The sequence below is a fragment of the Diutina rugosa genome (genome assembly GCF_008704595.1).
Source record: "Diutina rugosa strain CBS 613 chromosome Unknown scaffold2_size729309, whole genome shotgun sequence".
NCBI lineage: Eukaryota > Fungi > Ascomycota > Pichiomycetes > Serinales > Debaryomycetaceae > Diutina > Diutina rugosa.
The window spans coordinates 252,800-267,095 of NW_022995199.1; the positions used below are offsets into that span (position 1 = coordinate 252,800).

Here is a 14,296-nt window from a genome sequence, read left to right on the forward strand (position 1 = left end):
ATTGCTAGCTCAAAACGCCTTGCTTTCCGACAACGGCAAAGGAAGTCGTCGTTGGCTTAGGGTAGGTTGGACACAAACAATGACATCGTAACTAAGCCGATTTAGCCTGTATACAACGCCCCATCCCCCAAGACGACGGGAGGGGTACGCCGTCGAAACAATGCTGGTTGTCCCCCGTCGCCGCCACCCGTAAATGTCCGTAAGACGTCCGTTGGTCGCCTCCCCATGCGGTGGTTGTCGTCGGGTCCAGACCTCGATGTTAGCAAGGGGGTGCCCCCGGTCGCGGGAAGCCATGACGAGCAATGGTGGCTTACAACCGTTGGTTGAGCACCTGTTCAAACTGCTGTTTGTTGTACTTGACGTATTTCGCCTTGTTCTTGGTAAAGTCAGAGTTACCGTACTTGTCGTAAAGCTTGAAGTACGCCAGAGTGATGAGCTTTTTGATTTCCAGCGCCAAGTAGCTGCGCAAGTTCTGGTCGCTGATGGGGTGCTTCTCATAGTTGCGCAACGCGTCCTCAAACAGCTCGTTGAAGGTGCGGAAAAGCTCTTTCACTTGGTCTTTTTCCTTCAGCGTCAAGTTGGTTGCCGCCACCAGCGTCAGCGTCAGCCCCAGCTTCAGCCCCCCTTGGTGCGCCAGCAGCGTCGCGATCAGCGTCATGTCGCGGATGATGATGTACAGCGCGTAGTTCCAGTCGTCGAGGAAAAGCTTGAGGAACCGGTTCTTGAGCTTATTGACGCGCTCCATCCCAATCAGCCCGAGACACTGGTAGAGCGTCGGCAGCTTGTTGATGATTGTCTCCACCATCACCAAGTTTTTAACAAGCAAGAACCCCTGGGTCAGCTTTTTGAACCCGATGTCGTTCTGCTTCACCCCCATCTCGATGTTGATCATGATGGCGTCGATAATGTCGCTGAACAACAGCGAGAGCAAAAACTGCGGCAGCGCCTCGTCGCCCAGATTGGGGATGAGCGACAGGTACACCAGCACAAACCGCGCCGGCGGCGTAAGCACCAACCAGTCGCCAAGCTTGTAGTGGACAATCATCGCCAAAAGCGCGTCGGGCGTCTCCAGCACCCGACGCAACTTCAGCACGAGCTCGACACAGAGCTGGGGGATGTTGACGTCGGTCAAGGGACCGGCAGCGGCGAATTTGCTCTCGATCACCCGGAAGTACTCGCGGAATAACGGCAGCACCTTCTTGACGAAACCCGACACCGAGGTGCCGAACTCCACCGAGTCTAGGCCGTAGTTTTCGACAAACTTATCGAAATGGAGCGTATTGTCGATGATCTCAAGCGCGAGAAGGTCGTTAGTCACAAGCAGCTGGGGCAGGTCGAAGAACTGGTAGTATTCGCGCATCACTGACCCCACGTACACTTCGTTGATCACCGACGTCACCGCCTGGCGCAATTGGTCCTGCGGTAAACCCAACAGCTTAAACATCTGTGCCTCGTCCTTAATCGTCTTGATGAGCTCGTTATTAAACTGGTTGATGCCGTTAGACCCGCGCTCGTAGGGGATGTTGGCGGGGCGCTCGACGGGGCGACACAGCTTCGCCCACAGCCGTGCCTTCGCCACCAACATGTCGCGACGCCCCGGGACGAAGAGCTGCGCCATCTGCGACCCTTGTTGCTCGCCAAAATAGGCAAGCACCGTCTTGGCCTCGTTCATCTTGGCGTTGTCGCCAATCAACGTCGACGCCTCCGCCTTCATCACGCTCTGGAAATACGTCTGCACTTTAATGTTAGCCTTATCAATTAACGTCTCAAACAGAATGAGCACGTTGGTAAACCGTTTAAGCTTCGGTTTAAGCTCAACAAGCAACTGTTTCGCCTCGTCCACCGCCGCCAAATACTGGCGGAGCCCCGTGTATTCCACTGAGTTCAGGAGGGTCTGTTCGTAGCCATGGATCTGCAGCGCGGCCTCCGACACGTCCTGGAGCAATGCTAGCCCCTCCAGAATCTGTTGCTTTTGGAGATTAAGGCGATTGACGCTCAGCAAGATCGGCTTGATCGACGTCGCCAGGTTGGCCAGGCGCGCCAGGATGATATGGAGCAGCTTCTGGATATGGTCGAACAGCTCACGTGACTTCGTCAAGTTCTGGTTAAGCACGGCGACATCGGCCTCGTCGACGTCCACTGAGTACGCCATGACACTCCGCCGTGATCCGTCGCTAGTGTGTGTGGTAGTGGTGGTGCTGGTGATGCTGGTGTGAGTGCGCGCGCGAGTGCGGTGCGGCGCAGTGCTGACAGCGCATCACATGACTACATCCGTGCACCAATTTTATAAGTGGTCATCACGTGTCATATCACGTGCCTACTGGTCGTTGTCTCAGGCTGCTGCCAAATATCGAGCGTCGTAATGTACCCCGTTCTCCCCTCCAAGATCGTTAACCTGAGGCGCGTGGCGGCAGCGTGCAGGATGCGCCCATCCCATCGGGGCGACATGACAACACTTGCGACATCAGGAATGGTGCATCAGCACAACTTAAGTTGCTAACGGCTCGGGCTTAGGAGCGACAAACTCCAAAAGGGCTCCAGGCAAACGCCAATAATCCCTCGCCGCCAATTTACCCGGCAAACTGATACCCACAATAAAACCTGCGGGAAACAGGCCTCCGCCAAAACCCTGGTGGCGGGTGGGTGGCTCAGCCCGACAATTGCGCCCCGGCTTCGGTTTTTTTTTTTGTGGGGGATGTCGCCCTCCGACCGGGACAAAGTCGGGCTAGTCATCGGGTAGTGCTGTCACTGTCAATGCGGCGAAACCTAGTCGTAGGCGAACCGTCCGCAGCTGGGATGGTGTCGACGCGCTGGTTACGCAGCCCGGGGACATACACCCTAAGCTAAATTTACCACCGACGTCCACCCGCCACGGACACGTCCCCTGGGCCTTGGCCAAGGCACCCTCCCCTCGTTTCGAATAGCTGATCACGTCACCCAGCCGATTTTTCGCGTCAGTGGACCAAACCGCGTGCCCACGCTGCTGGACCATCCGCGGTATCAACAACAACAACAACAAACGGGGGGCCCCCCACGATCGAGCGGGTTGTGCCGGTGGCGGTGGCTGAACCGCTTTTTACTAATGCTGTGGTTAATATTGTGGTTGTCAGGCAACTCCTGCTGGTGGTGTCTCTGGCGCAAAAGTGGCACAAACGGCATTCCTCCATGTGGACATGTATTCTCCGTCATTACTATGAAGAAGTCGAGTATTGTCCGAAATTTCTCCGTAACGGTGTCGCCGCTTAAGCGGCAGCCAACGGGGCATCAGCCAGGACAAGGCGACGCCCTGCACCGGTCAATAAAGTTTCTAGAAGATCCGCCCGGATCAAGTGGTTAATTGCTCAGCCATGCCGCCACCGCGCTACGCTTAAGCATTAGTACGTAGTACCGTTTGCTCGGAGGCGGATCCTGGAGTACGCCCCTCCCGCCATGGCGGCGTAAGCCTCGTTGAGCCGCCACGGGCCCTCTTAGCGCGCTTTGCCAGAGAGCATGCGCACCGGAAGCCTGTCTGAAGGATACGAGGCGAAAAAGCAATTCCCCGCGCCCACACGAATCCGGAAGCTCGGTCCGCGGCGACGACATCGCGCTTCACCGCCAAGACAACCGTTCGCACCAGAGCCTGGGCATGGATGGAGCCTACCGCCACCCGCCGCTGCCGCTGGTGCCAATTACACCACCATCTCCCAATGCCTCGGTGGTTTTTTGTCAGTTTTTAAATTGTGGTTTTCACCCCGAGACAAGTGGCCCCGGCCGGGTTCGCACCAGCCACCGGATACCTGCCAGAGCAACGACACGCCATATATCCTTAGCCAAGCCCCCTGGCGGCATCGTCGTCGCCAAGGGGGGTTCGTTAGCAGGATCGCTGAAAGCGGTTGGGCGCCGGCGGCGGAAAATAATCGGGGTGGTGATTACGAGCTTAAAGTTACAAACGGAATAACCTGTGGCTCAGCTGCCGCAAGCGGGGTTCGAGGCTAAGTGAGCCATGCCGGTGCGCTAGCAGCTACGAGTGTTGCTCGTCATTCCACCTGCCTCCGCCCGCATTTCCGTAGCTGTCGGGGGTCATTGGGGGAGGGGGCTTAGCCAGATCCTCGACGTCCCGAGATAGTGTGAGGGGTAGTGTGGCGGGTGCGCTCGCCACTAGCAATAGGGGGGCATGACTCCCCCGTGCCGGTAGGACGCCGCGACATGTGGCATATGCAATGATGGCGGCGGCCATGGTTAGGGTAGCGTGTCGGCTTTTCACCTCAGTGCTGCCCCAAATTTGTGGTGCTATCCCTGCGTTGTATCCTACAGATTTAGTGGCAGGTAATGATAATTATGCGCTAACCGCAGGTGGCAGTGGCGGCGACAGAGGCAGCCCGCTGCTTCGGGGAGGCTAACAATACTAGCGCCTGTGATTGGGTCCGCCTGAGCCTCTTTCCAGGCGCTCCGGGGGGTTGCCAACGCCGCCTTGGGCCTAAATCCGGAGGTTTAGGCTTTAGCTTTGCCGGTGTGCATGGAGCTTTCGTTCTGTCAATTTTTGCCCTCTTTTGTGGTGCAGGCTCGGCATACCCGGACATGGGGCTATTTGTGGCCTGCTCGCCCTCAAAACCTGTCAAGCGACGTCGTCCAAGAAAAGGTCTGACACTAATAAGAAAAATCTAAACAGGGTTTTGACAGGACACGGCTTAGCCCCATCGCCCAGTTGATAAAAACGCCGTGGCCGACAAAACTACAACCTGAATCACACCACAACAACTCGCCTCCCCTCCTACGGCCATGACATAACCCAACACGACCCGCCAGTTGACAAATTCGGGGTGACAGAAGCAAAGCGCAAATATGGTTCTCGCCCGCTCATTACTCACGTTCTGTCATAGAAAAAACCAAACACGGCAACCCCCCCTTGCGCTATGGGAGAATACGATTGCCCTCGCCAGAACCCAATTATAGGGGGGCAGATAACCTAGGATAAGTTGACATATGGCGTCGCCTGCCCGCTTGTCTACGTCCTGTCACCTGTCAACAGCGCAGTGCCTCCGCCTGGAATCCCAACGTGGGGGAGGGCCCCTTGGGGGGGCCGATGTCGAGGAGGGGGCCGACACCGGGCACGCCCCAGGAATGTCTCGACACCCGTATTCGTGAGGCAGGCGTGCACACAACTCTAAAATCCGCGCATGTCCGGCTACGGCTACAGCTTCTACATGTAGTCGAGCGGATACGATAATGTCGCTGTCGCGGCAACCTTCTAGAAGCTGCCTTGGCACCATGGGAGGCCAAGGGCGCCCAACCTGCACCCCGGCGGGTAAACCCTCCCCGCGTGCGGGTGAGGGGTTTAACGCTTCGGGATGAGGCGGGGGGACACTAAATCTGGCAGGTCGGGTCAACCTGGCGTCTATCTGTCGGCAACGACAGACACCCAGAGCGAAATGGCGGCATGTGCCAAGAAATCTCCCCAAAGCCCCTCCTATTCCATCCTGGCCCAGCGTATTTTCTCCAGTGGACGGCCGCAGGCTCGGCTCGGATGGTGCCAGTCTCCGGCGGCCGTGCCCCTCCTGCTGTTAGCTTGGTGGTTAAGGTTTATTGGCGCCTCTGGCGGGTGTCAAACGAGGCCTTGCACTGCGGGCACCTGAAATCGCTACCGTGCGTAACGGTTATCGCTGCCATCGCCGCGCTGAGCCCTCAATCCGTCACTGACACTTTTCCCCGACCACCACCAGTGCCTGAGCCTCCCTCGCCACAATCCAGACCTCGAGCGGCCCTCAGACATTTCCCGGCGTGAGACATACAGACGAGCGACACCGTCCCTCGAGGTGTCGCGATCTTATCCCGCGTCGACGTCATGGCACCGGAGACCAGGCGTGAGGGTATTGGCACTGTTGGCGGCTGCCTCGGGCTGGCAGGTTGCCTGAGCAGCCCCAAAAATTCCTGGGCAGCATCCTTCACCCGCCCGTTCACCCTGCTGGCACGCCTATTGTTAGCTCGCTTCGCCGTGGCTCGTAACCGCATAGTCATGCTGCCGGTTGACATCAGATATCGTACTCTTAAACTCTATTCCGCCGGCCACAAGAAGCGGTTGCGTGGTTTTATGACGCAAGGTATACCCGTCACCCGCCGCTCATCGCCAGTTGACACACGCTCAGTGTCAGTCTATAATAGAAACCGTCAGACACTGTATGCGTGTCTCACTACGTCAGGTGATGAGCCGATGGCCCCATGGCCTTCGGTTGCCGTGGTGTCTGACTTGTCGTCGGTGTGGCCCTGGCCACGATCATCGTTGTCGTGTGGTTCGGTGTTTACCCGAGATACCGGCCCCGATTTTGTCCCAGGACACTAATGTGCCTCGCGACCCCTATTCATGCCTCGTAGACACCGGGGAGCGGTGGAAACGAGCCATTTTTTGCGTTTTCGTGATCCCGCTATTGTTGATGGCTGTACCCACCAAATCTTGCGAAATTTCCCACGATTTTCTTATCTCTTTGTCTCCCTTTCTGCTTGATTTGAAAGCACGCGAAGCACGCAATTTAATTTCCACTCAGAAAACGTATCAGGAGCCAAGCCATGATCGTTATCTCGGTGTCCTAAATGATTGTGATTCACATCTCTAGGTGAAATGGTGTGTTGGTCCTCGGTGTCTCGTTTTTGGCGATTTTGATCGGACGTTTGCAGCCACTACTCACCCACCCTCATCCCTCATCGGACCATCCACACCGCACAACGCCGATGTCCCGAGTGCCCCCCGACGAGGTGCGCCAGCTTGTGGAGGCGCTCAAGCAAAGCACCGAGCTCAAGAAGGCCGGCCGGTGCCGGCGCCGTGCCAATGGCGTCCCCGGGGTGCCCGACGTGGAGCTCTCGCTGTGGAAGTTTAACGACTGGGACTACTACGATAAAGCTAAGTGCACCCTCCCGATATCGTCTCGAGGGCTTTTTACGCTAAACGACGACAAAATCATCATCAGAGGCTACGATAAGTTCTTCAACGTCGACGAAACCGAGCGCACCAAAAGGGCTAAACTTGAGCAGTTACCAGGCCCGTTTGAAGTGACAGTTAAAGAAAACGGGTGTATAATCTTTATCGGGGCATTACCCACTGGTCAGTTGGTGGTGACGCTGAAAAACTCTACTGGTACCGACTTGCCTCCGGAGTCGAAAAACCACGCTAAGGCCGGTTACGAAGCGTTAAAGCGCCAACTCCAAACTGAGGCCAAGTGGGCACAAATGGGCCACTACTTATACGCGAATAACCTCACGGCAGTGGCCGAGTACTGCGACGACGAGTTTGAAGAGCACGTGTTGCCGTACCCTAAAGAACGCGCTGGCTTGTACCTCCACGGGCTCAACCATAATACCATTGCCTTCGCCACCGAGCCCATGCCCGAAGTGAAGCGGTTTGCCGACGAGTGGGGGTTCCGCTGCATCGACTGGGAGGTGTTTGAAGACACCACCAGTTTGTTTGAGCACTTGGACAAGTGCGCGGAAACCGGTACCTACAAGGATGAAGAGGTGGAAGGGTTTGTCGTTCGTTCTGGGAACAACTTCTTCTTCAAGTACAAGTTTGAGGAGCCCTACTTACTCTACCGCCAGCTTCGCGAGGTGACGTCTAAGCTTATTGCCACAGGTCTGCCTAACGATATCAAGGTGAAAAAGCACCAGGATATCACGAGGCAGTACTTGGAATTTGTTGACGACTTGTTCGCCAAAGAGCCTCAGTTAAAGCAGAGGTTTATCGATAAAGTGGGCGTGATTGAAGTGCGCCAGCGGTTTCTCGCCCTGCGCAACGAAGTGCACGGTATCGACTTATTGAACCACATGGAACTGCTTGAGATTGAGCGAGGTCCGCCCAAGTTGGTGCTTGTGCCCGTGGCTACGATCGGTGTGGGGAAAACGCTGGTGTTTCTGATATTGGCCTCGGTGTACGGGTGGCCCCACATCCAAAACGACAACATTCTGTCGCTGGCGAAGAAGAAGCTTGTTGATCGGACGCTCATGGCGCTCAAGCTGGCGCCGGCGGCGCTTATGGACCGCAACAACTCGCTGGCACGGGAGCGCAAGCAGATCTTCGACGACTTGACGGCTAAGCGCAGCAAGTACTTGGACGTTAGCGACTCCATCAGCTGTGTGGGGATTGATTTCATTGGTGGTACTGATGATGCCACCATGGATCAACTCTGGCAAATTACCTGGCCCCGAGTGAAGGCTAGAGGTGACAACCACCAGACGTTGAAGCTGGATCTGGACCCCACCACGGTGGAGCGAGTGATGAAAGGTTTCATTGGCCGATACCAACCTTTAGACCCTAATAATTCTCCCGATGACGAGTTTGACCATTGCATCAATTTAGAGCTTCGGCCCGAGTCGCTGGTGGCTAACGCGGTGTATATCGCTCGCCAATTGCACCAGTGGTACCCTGAAATTGTCACTGAGATTCCCCCCGTGGCTACCTTCCACAAAGCATTTGACGATGCTCGCAATGCCAAAGTGACTATCACTAAGAGCATGGCACTGCAACAGCTGGTGGCTTACTACGGGATTAAGATTGACCACGACGCCTTAGTCAAACTTGTGGCTACTACTTTGAATGGCCATCATCAGTGGCAACACTACACAGCTAACCAGCGAGTCCAGGATGAGTTCCACATCACTTTAGCTCACGGCGCTCTGGCTCGAGACCCTAATAATAAGGCTAAGTGGGCTCAGTTGAAGCACGACTTCCCGCTGAAATACGAACACCAGCCGCGGAACGACCTCCCCTACGCGTTTGACGTCCAAGTGCAATCGGTCATCGTGCTGGACCGTGTGATCTGTGTCGAAGTGGCCGTGAGCGACCCCATCCCTGAAGTGGGAGCCCCCATGCCCCCGCTACCGATCCCCGTGCTTAATACCCATCTCCACATCACGGTGGGCACGGCTGACGCGCTGATCCGTCCGTTTGAGCTGAACCAACTCCTTCTGGCCATCGATAGAGGGGAGTCGGTGGACTACCAGCGAGTGCCCGTCCAAGCCTCGTTAGCCCACCAGCGGATGTTTGCCTCATTCGTCTAGTTAATGTGGTTGTGGCTCAAACTGTGTAAATAGCATCAAAATACCTCGTCTCGAATGACATGTGAGACGTCACATATAACACTACGCCAGCATTCTCTGAAACAATGGGGTGGTCACCCCCACTTCACTATACCAATAAACACCACATCTCCTCCCCCCACTATTGTTTATGGTGGTATTTGACAGGCTGCGGCGCTCGAGCGGCAGCCCTGCTCGGGGGGTTGCGGACGCCATGCCGACCTAGGCAGCCGCGGGCGTCGTTCCGAGCGGTGACGATAGCCCCCAGGGGATCTGGCGATGCGGCCACCGTTGGGCTATAAGGCCTTCGGTTCCCGCAAGCAAATTACAAACTAGCTACGGATTGCATGCCGACAATGTACGAGATGGTGAAAAACTGGATCCAGGGGGAGCCGGTGCCGCCCCAGGTCATCGCCGGCCTCAACAAGCAGATCGAGGCCAACAAGGTGATTGTCTACTCCAAGACCCACTGCCCTTATTGCAAATCCACCAAAGAAACGCTCCGCAAGCTCGGGGCTCCATTTGAAGTGGTGGAGCTTGATCGTGTCAAGGATGGGCGTACCCTCCAGCGCGGGCTCACCGAGATCACGGGACAAAAGACGGTGCCGAATATTTTCATCAACGGCAAGCACATCGGCGGCAACAGCGATCTCCAGAAGTTGGCCAAGGGGAAACAGCTCCAGCAGATGTTGGCCTAGTCTTTGGTGTCTTTTCCCTAAGTGTATTTTGCAAACCGGGTGCCGGCATCCTGGTTTGGTTCATAGAGTAATAATAACGTCATCGCCACGCTTTGTGTGTGTATGTCTGGTTAGACATATATCTGCACACTACTTACCTCGGGAACGCACGCGGAGTGTCGGAGCTCAACGCATGGCGAACGAAACGGATATAGACGCCGTGCGCCGCACGTCTGTGCCCCAACGCTTGGCACACACAGTTGTTACTGGTAGCAGCGACACAATTTCAAACCCCGCGACTCGACTCGCACTGAGGTTTTATACCTGGTGAGGATGTGGCTCGGGGTTTGGCTAGCAGCGCTCCTATGGGCAATAGCCAGCTACGACGACGGCGACAGCCCTTATACCGTTGATGAGTGGCGCCAGTACGTGGCGCTGAGCCCGCCGGCGCCGCCTAGGCACCCTAGCAACGCTACGAGCGATGATTTCGTCGTCGCTAGTGGCGATGGTGATATTAGTAATGGCGATGCTAAATGGTTTGACGAGACCCAGGGCCACTTTGACCATCGCTGGTACCGCTACACGCCAAAGTACCATACCAGCCAAAACACGCTTTGGAGGCTAGCTACTGCCTGGCTTGAATACGCTGATCAACACAAACTTGATACGTGGTTGGCGCACGGTACTCTACTCGGATGGTACTGGAATCGATTACCATTGCCTTGGGATAATGATCTTGATGTCCAGATAACTGCTACCTCCTTTGAGAAACTCGAAGCAGCGAATGGAACCTTTTTCGAGTGGCGACACCATCAGTATTACCTCGATGTCAATCCCCACTGGCGCTGGCGTCAGGGGACGAAAAACAATACTATCGATGCCCGCTTCATCGATACGTCTACGGGGATGTATGTTGATATCACCGTGCTCTCATTAGCTAATGATGTGCCCGCAATTGACTTCGGCGAGCTGGCAGAGTTTGATTTAGTGGTGGACCCACAACTACGAGATAAGCTGGCAACCATGATTAAAGGCGATGTCTGGCGCCAACGGCGCGATCAGCTTCGCGGTCAGCTTGTCCATTGCAAAGACAACCACTACTATGCTATTGAAGACATCCTCCCTTTAGTGCCGACACAATTGTGTGGCGCCGTGGCGTGGGTGCCTCAGCGCTATCGCCAGATTCTCGAGCGCGAGTATCCGCGTGGCGTGCGCGATACCGTCTATGGCGGCCACACCTTCCACCGCCAGCTTCGTCTCTGGGTCAAGCTGCGGCTATGTGGTTCGCCAGGGAAGTGTCACAACCGTGAAATCCTCCAAGTTGCTGAGGTGGCAAAAAACTACACCTCGTTGCCTCTCCCATAACTTCTCTCCCATAACCTTCGCCCTAGTACGCGCGCGCTGTTTGGGCGCCCCTGAGCGGCTCCGTAAAATTACGAGCAATTTACGGGATGGACAGTGACCTTTTTCAAAATGGTGGCCATGAAGCCAAAGGGGGGGAGGTGTAATATTATATAATAGAAGGTCTCTCATACGGCTCTTTACTAGGCCGAGATAAATTTTTAATACGGTTTTCTCAATAGCTGAGTAACCGTTGTCAGGGGTTCAGCCATTTAGCTCTGGACAGCTCCTGGGGGCGGTGCGCTGAACTGCGCTCTCAAGCCCAGTGACGGTCTCCGATCAAAAGACTCGTCCACGGGCGAGGGCACCTGACTTAAAATGCAAAATATGAGATGGTGCTCAAAGTACGTGTGAAATAGTATCGTCAAGTGATGTCCTTGAACATTTCCACCGCCCACAAGTGGAAGCGCACAAAGATTTTGGGGTCGTTTGTGATTTCCACCATGCTCTTGGGGCGGTTGTTCTGGCGGCGAAGGTACCGCTCGTGGTCGATGACATTCTTGGGCTTCGTCTCCTCGTCCTCCTTGATCTTGTGCTGGATCAACTCAACGATCTCGGAGAAGTAGAGCGAGATCACGTTCCAGTGCATCAACACGTCGGGCTCGTAGTTGGCCACCACCATCAACGCGTACTTGCGCTCGCCGCCGCGGGCGCAAATGTCTTTGACTTTGAAAAGCTTGAACATACAGTAGCCCAGAAGGGGGTCGCCATAGTACACCGGTTTGGTGATGTCGCTCAGAGCCTCGCACGAGAGCGCCTTGAGCGCTAGCTTCAGCAACGCCAGAAAGCGCTTTTGCAGCGCCGGGTACTGCGCCAGCACCACGACGTCGTGGTCGAGGGCCAGGGTGACATTGGCGGCATCGTCGGGTAGCACCAACTGGCACAGGGCGCACGTCTGCTGTCTCAGCTTCAGGCTGGCGGTGGCGTTGAGCAAGTACCGCTGGTGCTCTGCCGGCAGAAACCGCTGGCTGCACGCGACGATCAGGGGGCCGTGGACCTCACAAAAGTGCGCTAGGCACGTGATGTAGTTGGTCATACAACGAAGAGGCCAAGCCTGCTTTGACTGGTGCTCGGCTCACGGGGTGGTGGTAGCAAGCCGTGTCAAGGGGTGGTGGGAGTTGCCGTTGCCAGATAGCGTTTCGCACCCGAAAATCCAACGGCGGTGCGCCCCGGGCGCGGAAAGGCGCGCCGATGACCCGCCACCTATACACCGGCACCGAAGCTGCTGCTGCAATACATTGACTACAAAAATTGGGGGGGTTTTACAAGGTTTTTAATTGGTCACAGCCTTTATTATAGTATCTCAATGGACAACATTCTCTTAGGTCCTGTCCCCGCTCGCCCCTTCCCCCAGGATAAAGTTTAGGGTTAGGGGTACAGTGAGGGGCATCGCCTTTTTGTCAGGTCAACCCCTGTCACCCGGGAGGCGCCGCTAACGACGCCGTTATATCCGGGCTTAGCCCACACTGGCGCCATTACTAATTTTAGCCTACGGTGCTGTATTGGTGGGAACGTGTGCTAAGCGCAATTACAATGCATTGAGGGTGGTGGTGCTGGTTTCTTTTGCCTTATTGAATGGGTGTTAATGAGTAGGTGTTACTTCGCTATTTTTGTTCGCACTGATCTCACCGAAGTTGTTCGCTAGGGGTGTGATTCGCACGGATCTTGCCAACATTCGCACGCGCAATCGCCCATGTTCGCACGAATTTTCACTAGCACTTCGCACGGCTGGTGTCTCACGTGCACGGCCTTTCCCTGCTCACTCCCCCCTACCAGTTGTCCATTCGCACTGCCAGCGAATCTTCTCTCATCCCTCCCCCATGTCTAACGGTAAGTGATTCCCCTTAACCCCACCTATTCGCCACCATTGGCTCTTGCTAACATGCCCCAGTGAAACCTAAAGCCGCCGCTACCAAGGAAGCCAAGCCCGACACCACCATCGCCAACCCCGCCGTGGTGGAAAAGTACAAGATGGCCGGCGACATCTCGTCGCGGGTGCTTTCCGCCGTGTTGGCCCAAGTCGCCGCGGGCAAGACCACCTACGAGCTCTCCGTCGCCGGGGACGAGTTGATGGAAGAGGAATTGGGCAAGGTCTACAACCTGAAAAAGACGAAGAAGACCCCCAAGGGCATCGCCTTCCCCACCTGTGTCAACCCTAATCACATCCCCGCCCACTTGGCCCCCCTCAACGCCGATGAGCCCTCTAATATCACCCTCGCCGACGGCGACGTCGTCAACGTGATGTTGGGGGTGCAAATTGACGGCAACCCCGCCGTCGTCGCCGGCACCGTCGTCGTCGGCGCCCTGGAGTCGCTGCCCGTTACTGGCGCCAAGGCCGACTTGTTGCAGCTGGCGTGGACGGCGCTGGAGGCGGCCATCCGCACCTTGCGTCCCGGTAAGCGCAACTGGGACGTCACCAACATCGTCGACAAGGTCGCCAAGGCCTACGGCACCTCCCCCGTCGAGCTGATGTTGTCGCACAACCAAGAGCAAAACGTGCTCTACGGGCCCAAGGAGATCATCTTGAACCCCACCCCTCAAAACAAAAAGGAAATGCTGACCCACCGGTTCGAAGAAAACGAAGTGTACGGGCTCGACATCTTGATCTCGACCTCGGACAACGGTAAGGTTAAAAACCACCCCACTTACCGTACCACGCTTTACAAGTTGACCGGTGGCCTGTACGCGCTTAAGATGAAGCTCTCCCACCGTACTTTGACTGAGTTCAGAGAAAAGGCCAACAACCAGTTGTTTCCGATGAACATCCGTAAGTTGGACGACCCCGCCAGAGCTCGTGGTGGTTTGCTGGAGCTGGCCAACCACCAGGTGGTGCTCCCTTACGACATCTACACCGAGAAGGAAGGCGAGTACATCGCCCAGTTCTTCACCACCGTCGCCATCACCAAGAACGGGTTGGTGTTGTTGTCGCACCCCGAGTTCAACGCCGACTTGTACAAGTCGGACAAGAAGGTCGACGACGAGCAAGTGTTGCAGACTTTGGCCGAGCCGTTGAAGCCCGCTAAGGAAAAGGACACTAAGGCCTAGACGAAAACCTAGACTTTACCGTTACGACGATTTAAAATCACAATACAAACGCTACTCCCCTGTGGACGTTATTCTTGTTCTGTATCTTATACACTCCTTTAATTTCTGGTTCCCTCTGTTCGTCTGTGGAATTC

General features: G+C 55.8%; 6 protein-coding genes across 6 annotated transcripts; 4 read left to right on the forward strand and 2 right to left on the reverse strand. All coding sequences in view use genetic code 12, as the record gives it.

The window, feature by feature from the left end:
- Positions 1 to 310: 310 nt before the first annotated feature.
- On the reverse strand, positions 311 to 2,152 carry EXO70 (GTP-Rho binding exocyst subunit; the record flags this gene model as incomplete). Its single annotated transcript, XM_034157775.1, has 1 exon — positions 311 to 2,152. One exon carries the CDS (start codon positions 2,150 to 2,152, stop codon positions 311 to 313), a length of 1,842 nt encoding a protein of 613 aa, XP_034010260.1.
- Positions 2,153 to 6,702: 4,550 nt separating this feature from the next.
- Positions 6,703 to 9,021, forward strand: LIG1 (tRNA ligase; the record flags this gene model as incomplete). The annotated part of the gene is made up of 1 exon (XM_034157776.1): positions 6,703 to 9,021. One exon carries the CDS (start codon positions 6,703 to 6,705, stop codon positions 9,019 to 9,021), a length of 2,319 nt encoding a protein of 772 aa, XP_034010261.1.
- A 365-nt stretch (positions 9,022 to 9,386) lies between these two features.
- Positions 9,387 to 9,737, forward strand: DIURU_004858 (glutaredoxin; the record flags this gene model as incomplete). Its single annotated transcript, XM_034157777.1, has 1 exon — positions 9,387 to 9,737. The coding sequence occupies one exon, from the start codon at positions 9,387 to 9,389 to the stop codon at positions 9,735 to 9,737; it is 351 nt and encodes a 116-aa protein (XP_034010262.1).
- Positions 9,738 to 10,049: 312 nt separating this feature from the next.
- Positions 10,050 to 11,081, forward strand: DIURU_004859 (uncharacterized protein; the record flags this gene model as incomplete). The annotated part of the gene is made up of 1 exon (XM_034157778.1): positions 10,050 to 11,081. The coding sequence occupies one exon, from the start codon at positions 10,050 to 10,052 to the stop codon at positions 11,079 to 11,081; it is 1,032 nt and encodes a 343-aa protein (XP_034010263.1).
- A 400-nt stretch (positions 11,082 to 11,481) lies between these two features.
- DIURU_004860 (uncharacterized protein) lies at positions 11,482 to 12,153 on the reverse strand (the record flags this gene model as incomplete). Its single annotated transcript, XM_034157780.1, has 1 exon — positions 11,482 to 12,153. The coding sequence occupies one exon, from the start codon at positions 12,151 to 12,153 to the stop codon at positions 11,482 to 11,484; it is 672 nt and encodes a 223-aa protein (XP_034010264.1).
- A 784-nt stretch (positions 12,154 to 12,937) lies between these two features.
- DIURU_004861 (uncharacterized protein) lies at positions 12,938 to 14,162 on the forward strand (the record flags this gene model as incomplete). The annotated part of the gene is made up of 2 exons (XM_034157781.1): positions 12,938 to 12,947; positions 13,009 to 14,162. 2 exons carry the CDS (start codon positions 12,938 to 12,940, stop codon positions 14,160 to 14,162), a joined length of 1,164 nt encoding a protein of 387 aa, XP_034010265.1.
- Between the last annotated feature and the right edge of the window lie 134 nt (positions 14,163 to 14,296).